Here is an 8,602-nt window from a genome sequence, read left to right as displayed (position 1 = left end):
CAGTACACCAAAAGAAAATTCGCGTAATTTTAGTAGATTAAAAACATGTCGTGAGCCGCACAAACATTAGCCGTGGGCCGTGCTTTGAACAGCACTGATATATTGTATTCGTAAGTAGTGTTAAGTGTTCTGCATATGTTAAACATGGGGTGTGGATGGGTATTACTTATAATACTAAATTCAAAAACTAATAAAAATTAACCGCTCTAAGTTAATTATTTATTTTCCAAATATGAAACCTTAATTCCTGTCTTCCAAGATTAAAATACTGCAATGTTAAGAATCTACATTTATTTACAAAAAAGGAGCGAGGTGGCATAAGAGTGTTAATAATTTAATACTCAAGTTCATGTTTTTTGTTCATATATAATCTGAGTAATCTGAATAATGGAGTTTGGTCCACTGATTCTGAAATTGCTTGAAACTATAACTAAAATCATTAAGAAGGCAGATAATATGTTGAGTTTGTGATAAAGGTTTTGGTTCACACTGATAACATAGAATATTTTCTATCCTATGTCATGGCTACTGGAGAGAGAATGTAAAGACTCCTACAATAAATTCTCCTGATGAAGACAAAAGCGAATTTGCCGAAATACGTATAGAAATATGTATACAAAAAATTAATGCTGGAAATAAAAGTTAATATTCTTAAAAAAATAAAAAACAAAAACTATTTTAAACTTATTAGAGATCAAATAGCAACGACGGAAAGTAGAAAACATATGTATGTCATAAGCACTGACAATTTAAGAACAAAATATGCAACAAAAGAGGAAAAACAAGGTCTCTTTTAACTTTAACAAGAAGCAATATACATATATGTGTTTACACCTTTCATCACTGTACATTGCTTAATAGTATATCTTTTCCGATATAGAGATGGCATTATTGGTGATTTCTGAAACTGCTGTTTTCCGCTAATACTAAATGGAAATGGACCGAGAAGATACATTTTTATTTCTTTAATTAAGATATTACAAATAATAGTAAACCTATGGTGTTCCCTATTATATTGAGATGATAAATTTCATATTTAGAGTAGTTCTAAATTCAGTTTTTTTATTATTTCTGTTTTAGAGAAGACTTATGTGAATGAGATAAAATATCTATATTACAAGTTTATAATACATATTATATTTAATTTCAAACATTGTTTCAAACAATGTTTTGACAGCCATTATCTGGCCGTTGGACTATTATCTGATATTGATTTAAAGTTACAATACTAAATTGTATTATATTATTTGATCTTTAGATACATAGATATTAGATACAAACTTACTTGTAGGATAAGGACTTCCAAGCTGGAGTTTTACGTACTCCCCAATCGTAAGGTGGTGGGCTCGGTATTGGGTTGTCATAAGTAGCCAATTCTTCTAGTTTTTTTTTAGCAACCTCAGCACGCAATGTAGCAGCAAGATTCTGTCTAGCTACTGGATATATTATTGCCGGATAATGAATCTATTAAAAAAAAAGAATTGTTTGTGCTTGTTCTGACTTTAATAAATTCTTGTCCTTTACCTTTGATTTGTTTAAAGTCGAAGTGTTACACATAGGAAATGTTTGCTCTTGTGTTAGGTTCTTCGTGTCTACATTAGCTTTAAGATTTGCAATATTTAAGACATCTGTATTGCTACTGACTTTAGAAACTGGTGTTAAATTAATTACAGGAGTTTCAATTATAGTAGGTGTAGTAGTCATTGATATTTCATTCGAAGTAGTTGGATTAGTTTTAGGTTCTCTAATTAAAAAAAAATGAAGGTGTATATTTATACAAAAAATTTATATTTTTGGGATTTAAACATAACACTAAAGAAACTAATTTTAAACATTGTTTCGAACACTAAGTGCGGAGGTCGACAATTTAAATTTTCTTTATAAGCTCTATAAGATCTCTATGTAGTAAAATGATATATTTCTCACAGTAGAGACTGTGAATGGTTTGTACATTTATAACAATATTCTCATGTTGAGAACTTTTCCTTAATTTATTGATTATTGCACTGGATTTTAATAAACTGGGTTTTCTGACCGGTGATAACATAACAAATATTTACAATAAGTAGATTATACTAACTAATCCATTAATTAGTATTTTATCATTTCCTAACAACAGAATTAGCAGTGAGAGTCTCGAAGTTTTCTCCAATCTAAAATTAGCCGTCTTAATTTATGTCTGGAGAAATTATCCAATTAATTGTCAAAACAATTATTAAATAACCATTTATACATGACAATAATACGAATTTATTACTTAATAAAGAAGCGTTGCAGACAAGAACATGACCTAGAAAAATATGGTGTCAGTTCAGATAATCTAAAAATGGACAGATTGAGAAATTTGAGGCATGTTCCCCCAAATAGTGTTGGATGACATTGATACAGGAACTATATTACTTTTATTAGTATGTATAAATGTGCAATTCGAAAATATTTATATAAATAACTGTTTATTTAGTTACTTACATAATTCTATTTTCTTCCTTAAGTTTTTCACTGCATACTTTCGTTTCTTCCCTATTGTTTCCATTACTCAAATTCATTGGCTGTATTAAGTGCGCATGCGGTTCTGGTGAACATATCGCTTTAAAGATTTCCTTTTCTGCTGTTTCAATAGGATCCTCATTCCATATCCATCGGTAATTACCGATATCATTAGCAGAAAATGATTTTTTCAAACGTTCTCGATATGAACATAAATCATTTGTAGAAACTGTTTGTTCATTAATTTCAGATATATTAAACGATCTTGGTCTGGTAAGTTCCAATTCTAGCTCCCTAAGTGTTTTTTTGAAAGCTTGAACTTCAGCTTGGAATTCTTTTCGACAACTGAAATGATAATAATTGAAATTTTTTACAGATTTAATTATAAATTAAGGTACGTTTATTTGATACTTCTGAAATGTTGCTGTCTCCGCATCGATGTCATCTTGAAAAAATGGTGGATGCTGTAATTTCTCTTTTAGTTTAAACTCAGCATATGTTGTAGATTTTCTTTGGCACTGTTTTCCATTAATAGTTATCGTTGGCTTTCTTTGGTAAACTTTTGAACGTATATGAGCGTATGGTTTCTTTTGAAAAGTCCTAGTACAAGTCGTTGGTGAAAGTGTATTAGGTTTTTGACAGGTAAATGCTGCAGAGTTATTAGGTCGTAGACAAGCAGATGGTGTAGATATATTCGATTTTGTATTGGTTGTTGTTATTGCGGTATTTGGTTTTTTCTGGACCGTTTTTATATTGATAATAGGTGTCGGTCTCTTTTTAGTTATTTGTTTAGCATTGCAATTTGTGGACATGCCCGTATTATGATTTTCAATATATTCCGACGTATTTGGTTCATTGGTTCTCAAATTTTCGCAAGTTATACGTAATGTTTCTAAAGTTGTGTAAAACTCAGCTTCTGGCAAATGATTAATATCACAGTAATCTAAAAATTATAAAAGATTTTTTACTTTTAATTACTATAAATAATATATAATATTCATTTATATTACTTGGAATACTATCGTAAAGCTCAGCTAAAGAACGAATCTCAGTATTTGCAACCAACTCTTCTGTTTCTGTATCTGGATCGGAAGGGCTTACTTGCTTCGTAGATTTTACTTTTGTTTTATGACAGCGCCCTAAATAAATTTTTGGTCGGTTGTAAATAGGCGCAGGACAGTTATTGCAAGGATCTATTGGTGTTTTTAAACATGAGTTCAAAAAAGCTCTACCTGTATGAGTGGACATTTTATTTTGTTAAATTATTTTTATATTATTAATAACAATAAATGAAAACTATATAATTGTGATTTAAAAAACTGTTGATAGTCCTCTTTGCTAACTATTTATTGATATTTTTTGGATATAATATATCAATACGCTAAGGAATTATTGAGTAACCAACGTAACAGTTTGAAGGTTAACTAGGTTAGCCTAATATGTTCTAAACACCGAGAATAATACAGTAAAATAAAGAAAAAATTTGTTATGAAAATAATAATTTCTTTAAAAGAAAATATTTTATTTGTTTGTAAAATCATTTTAATTATAACTTTTTTAAATAGATTATAATAAATATATTATATGCATATATATATATATAATTTATATGATAGGGAATAATGTACATATATGAACCATGAATGATTAAACTATCCCATTCAAAATGTTTTTTTAAAGAATATGTTGATATATTTAATATATTGATGTATTTGACAATTCATGCTAAAGTTAGTATCACAAAGATTTCCACCATATATTTCTACTTCATAAAGTAATTCAATATACAGTCAGCGACAAAACTCTACATACACCCCCCATTTTTGCTAGCTCGTAAATCCAAGGACATAGTAGAAAAAAGTAATGATACAGTTTTGTTTAGAACTGTTTTTTAATAATAATAAACAAAAGAAAATCCATTCATCAATATAAATTAACAAAGTTATTCGAAAAAAACCTAAAAAAATCATTGACAAAAGTCTACATACACTTCATTGGTTGTTAGATATAGTCGACAGTAATTTAAATGTTAAACGGGAAAGTACCGTTTTTCATATTTCATGCTTGTGGCATGAGTCATACATTTATATAATGCACTTAGTTGTGCTTTGAGAGTGGTATTTAATTGACACGAAGGGTCCACGAAAAGAATTTCAAGTGATATGCGAAATCAGGTTATTAAGCATAGAAATGAAAAAAAACCTTATGGTAAAAGTATCAAAATTAGTAAATTTGACTCGATCAACAGTTCAGACGATAATAAAAAATTATAAAAATAGTGGTTCTATTGAAAATAAGCCTCGCAGTGGCCGCCCAAGGATACTCATACGTAGGGATGTCAGCTTGGTTTTAAAAGAAGTTAACAAAAATCCGAAAGTAAGTGCCTTAAAATTAGTCGAACACATTGCTAATGCAACTGGAAAGCATGTCAATCCACGTCAAAGCTATTTTTCCTACTTCAGTTGCAGCTACGGCTCCCCAAACCATAGCACTGCCAAACCATAGAACCTTTAATTTCTGAAAAAAACCGAAAGCTGCGCTTGGAGTTTGCCAAACAATATAAAGAAAAGGATTTTGATTTCGGGAAGCAAGTTTTATTTACAGATGAATCCAAATTCAATATATTTGAAAGCGATGGGAAAGCTAAAGTTTGGAGGAAAGCGAAAACAGCACTGAACCCGAAACATATAATGCCAACTGTAAAGCATGGTGGTGGCAGTGCTATGCTTTGGGGAGCCGTAGCTGCAACTGAAGTAGGAAAAATAACTTTGACGTAGATTGACATGCTTTCCAGTTGCATTAGCAATGTGTTCGACTAAATTTAAGGCACTTACTTTCGGATTTTTGTTAACTTCTTTTAAAACCAAGCTGACATCCCTACGTATGAGTATCCTTGGGCGGCCACTGCGAGGTTTATTTTCAGGAGAACCAGTATTTTTAAAATTTTTTATTATCGTCTGAACTGTTGATCGAGTTTAATTAACTAATTTTGATACTTTTACCATAAGGTTTTTTTTCATTTCTATGCTTAATAACCAGATTTCGCATATCACTTGAAATTCTTTTCGTGGACCCCTCGTGTCAATTAAATACCACTCTCAAAGCACAACTAAGTGCATTATATAAATGTATGACTCATGCCACAAGCATGAAATATGAAAAACGGTACTTTCCCGTTTAACATTTAAATTACTGTCGACTATATCTAACAACCAATGAAGTGTATGTAGACTTTTGTCAATGATTTTTTTAGGTTTTTTTCGAATAACTTTGTTAATTTATATTGATGAATGGATTTTCTTTTGTTTATTATTATTAAAAAACAGTTCTAAACAAAACTGTATCATTACTTTTTTCTACTATGTCCTTGGATTTACGAGCTAGCAAAAATGGGGGGTGTATGTAGAGTTTTGTCGCTGACTGTATATAAAGAAGATCTGAAAAACAATGTATATAAAACAATAAATATAAATTAACTTTATATTTAAAAGAATTTTTTAAATATATACTTCCCTAGTCTTTAGAGCTGCAATTCTATCAATTAGTTCATTGAAATCAAAAACTATTTCGTTAATAGTTCTTTATAAGTTCCAGATTCAAAAACCGCATATATTATTTCTTAGATTATAAAAAATAATTGAAGACCGTAAGCGTGTTAGAAAAAGATCTGGAAACCTACATTTTTGTTTAAATTTTGAAACCATAAACAATAGTCAGTATATAGTTTAGTAAGGGACAATAACAGCTGCCTTTATATGCCTTCTAGACTTATTATTTCTTAAGAGAATAATTTAGGAATAAACTCCAATAACTTTTTGTTATATGCAAAGTATTCTTTGGTTTTTGGTTTTATTCATATGAACATGTTTAAACAACATGTTTAAATTGTGAATACATAAATTGTGAATTTATTGTTTTAATACCTTAAATAATAAAACAAATTTATAAAAAAGAAAGTAAATAAGTAAATAAATACGAAAACAAAAATCATTTGTTCTAAATATTTTTAAGATTAATATATACAAAATGTATTCACAATTATTTGAGTTTGTAATGTTGCACATTCAACGATGCACACAGACATCCTGAATACCCTATTTTAATTTAATATATGTTTACATTTGTTTTTACACATTAACATAAGTTTAAAAATACTTTTTCTGTAAACAGCAACACTAAAGTATTTTTTTGACTACTAATAAAATACATTCCACACACATATGGTCTTAAGTTCCATTTCTTGGAAAATTTGGATGGTGTTGTTTTCATAAATTCAGTAGTGTTGTGTCATTTGCCGTGTTGTGTTGTTTTGAACAAGTGTTCGGTTTGTTTTATTTTCATAACTGCATAAATTAAATTTACACTTTAATTCCTTGCGAAATTAATTAACATTAAAAAAAAATTGGTTTTAAAGAAATTCGAAATTTTAAAAATTAATTAATAATTCGTAAGTGTTAAAGTGTTGAAAATGCGTCTTAACATTTTGACAAGTGTAACAATTGTTGCACTTTTAATGTGTGGCCAAATCAAAGCTGATGATTCAAAAAGCGCAGAATATGTAAGTACAATAAAATGATATTCTATTATTATTATGAAGTAAATAATGCAATTATTACCACTAATGCTAATTATAACTAAAAAATGCTAAATTCATTTAAGTACCAAGCAGTAGAAGACATAAAATACACACTCACATAACGCACCACAATTTAATTAAAAAAAAATTTTAATAAATATTCTACACTTTTTTTATAATTATTTAAAAGGCATTTTAAATTTCAAGTTGATTAAATATTAATTTCAATAAGTTATTACTGCTACTAAATTATTAAACTGCTTTTTGAATTTAATATTATGCCAACTGATATTCACTTTACAAGCTTCAACAAATTAACTACAAAAACAACTTGCTTCTAATATTTAAAATACCCACACACAAACCATTCATTGCTAATTCAACTAACAAAGAAACTTTTTTTTTATACATTTTTTACGCTTCCAAACTTAACTTCCATTAAAAAATATTGCCATACAAAAAGCACTGCAAATTGCTTTTATCAACTAAGTTTTGCTGGCTTTGTTTACTTGATTCAAATCAATTTGTTTAGGTAGGAAGCAAGTGAAGAGATGAAGGAGAAAGACCTTTTACAAAGCTAATTTGACCGATTATATATTGTTATTGTTGTTATTATTGTTGTCATGTTAGGAACAGTTAATATAACAACAAAAGCAATTTCTTTATCAATTGACTACTTTTACTGTTGGTATTTTTGCTTTTGTTGTTGTTATTATCATTGTTGTTCTGGTTGGGATTAATTCAAGCAGCTTATTTAGCTTTAAAATCTGCGTTTTTGCAATTAATTTCAATTTTTATTAATTTTAATAAAAAAGATGCCATTCTTTTTCGTTGCAGTGATTTGAATTAATTAAAATCAGTTTTTTAGACAAGGCATTATTTTATATTAAAAATCCATCATATTTTTTTAAATTTTTGCTGAATATACCAAATTCTTAATCACATACTTTTTCATAAAATAAACATCAAAGAGCTTTAAAAAAACTAAAATATGTTTCAGTTTAATGCAAAATATGTACACATATATTTATATGCATGCCTGTACATACATACAAACATATGGCGTATCGTGTTCACTCATCTTAGGGATATTGTTTACATAAATATATTAACAAAGTAAATTTAGCTTAGTTTACAGAAAAAAAGTTAATTGTTGAATGGCGGTGTGAGTTTCTTTGTTTTTGTTGTTGTATAGCTTCGAGCTGAACGTCAGCATTTTTGACTGTGCGGGAAGAAGCACTAATTTTACCTCGGCCGTTTTGTTAGAACAAGCATATTTGCTACTTGTATTGTGCAATTAAAAAAAGGGTTCTATAGTACGTGAAGTATAGGGTTAATATAGAAAGGAAATCTGCTCAAGGGAATAAAATAGTTATAAATGGGCTAGGCAAAGAAAGATTTTACTAAAATACTTAGTAGAGATATATTTAACATAAAAGTATAGTACGTGAAGTATAGGGTTTATACAGAAAGGAAATCTGCTCAAGGGAATAAAATAGTTATAAATGGGCTAGACTAAGAAAGATTTCGCTAAAATAC

At 28.7% G+C, this 8,602-nt stretch overlaps 2 protein-coding genes across 2 annotated transcripts in view; one reads left to right on the top strand and one right to left on the bottom strand.

Annotated features, from left to right (window-relative positions):
* Positions 1 to 1,281: 1,281 nt before the first annotated feature.
* The window catches only part of LOC119675880, a 9,299-nt gene continuing 1,978 nt past the window's right edge, over positions 1,282 to 8,602 (bottom strand). The window contains exons 2-6 of the mRNA XM_038087097.1: positions 3,498 to 3,719; positions 2,899 to 3,430; positions 2,470 to 2,832; positions 1,525 to 1,744; positions 1,282 to 1,464 (exon numbers count right to left, since the gene is read on the bottom strand). Of these exons, the coding sequence (XP_037943025.1) occupies positions 1,282 to 1,464; positions 1,525 to 1,744; positions 2,470 to 2,832; positions 2,899 to 3,299 (1,167 nt within the window). The 5' untranslated portion in view covers positions 3,300 to 3,430; positions 3,498 to 3,719. The remainder of the gene's footprint in view (positions 1,465 to 1,524; positions 1,745 to 2,469; positions 2,833 to 2,898; positions 3,431 to 3,497; positions 3,720 to 8,602) is intronic.
* LOC119675879 (putative cysteine proteinase CG12163) overlaps positions 6,769 to 8,602 on the top strand; it is a 26,349-nt gene continuing 24,515 nt past the window's right edge. Inside the window, exon 1 of the mRNA XM_038087096.1 lies at positions 6,769 to 7,045. Within this exon, the coding sequence (XP_037943024.1) occupies positions 6,956 to 7,045 (90 nt within the window). The 5' untranslated portion in view covers positions 6,769 to 6,955. The remainder of the gene's footprint in view (positions 7,046 to 8,602) is intronic.

Source organism: Teleopsis dalmanni, chromosome 2 (assembly GCF_002237135.1).
Source record: "Teleopsis dalmanni isolate 2A chromosome 2, ASM223713v2, whole genome shotgun sequence".
Lineage (NCBI taxonomy): Eukaryota > Metazoa > Arthropoda > Insecta > Diptera > Diopsidae > Teleopsis > Teleopsis dalmanni.
This window is presented reverse-complemented; position numbering and strand designations above follow the sequence as displayed.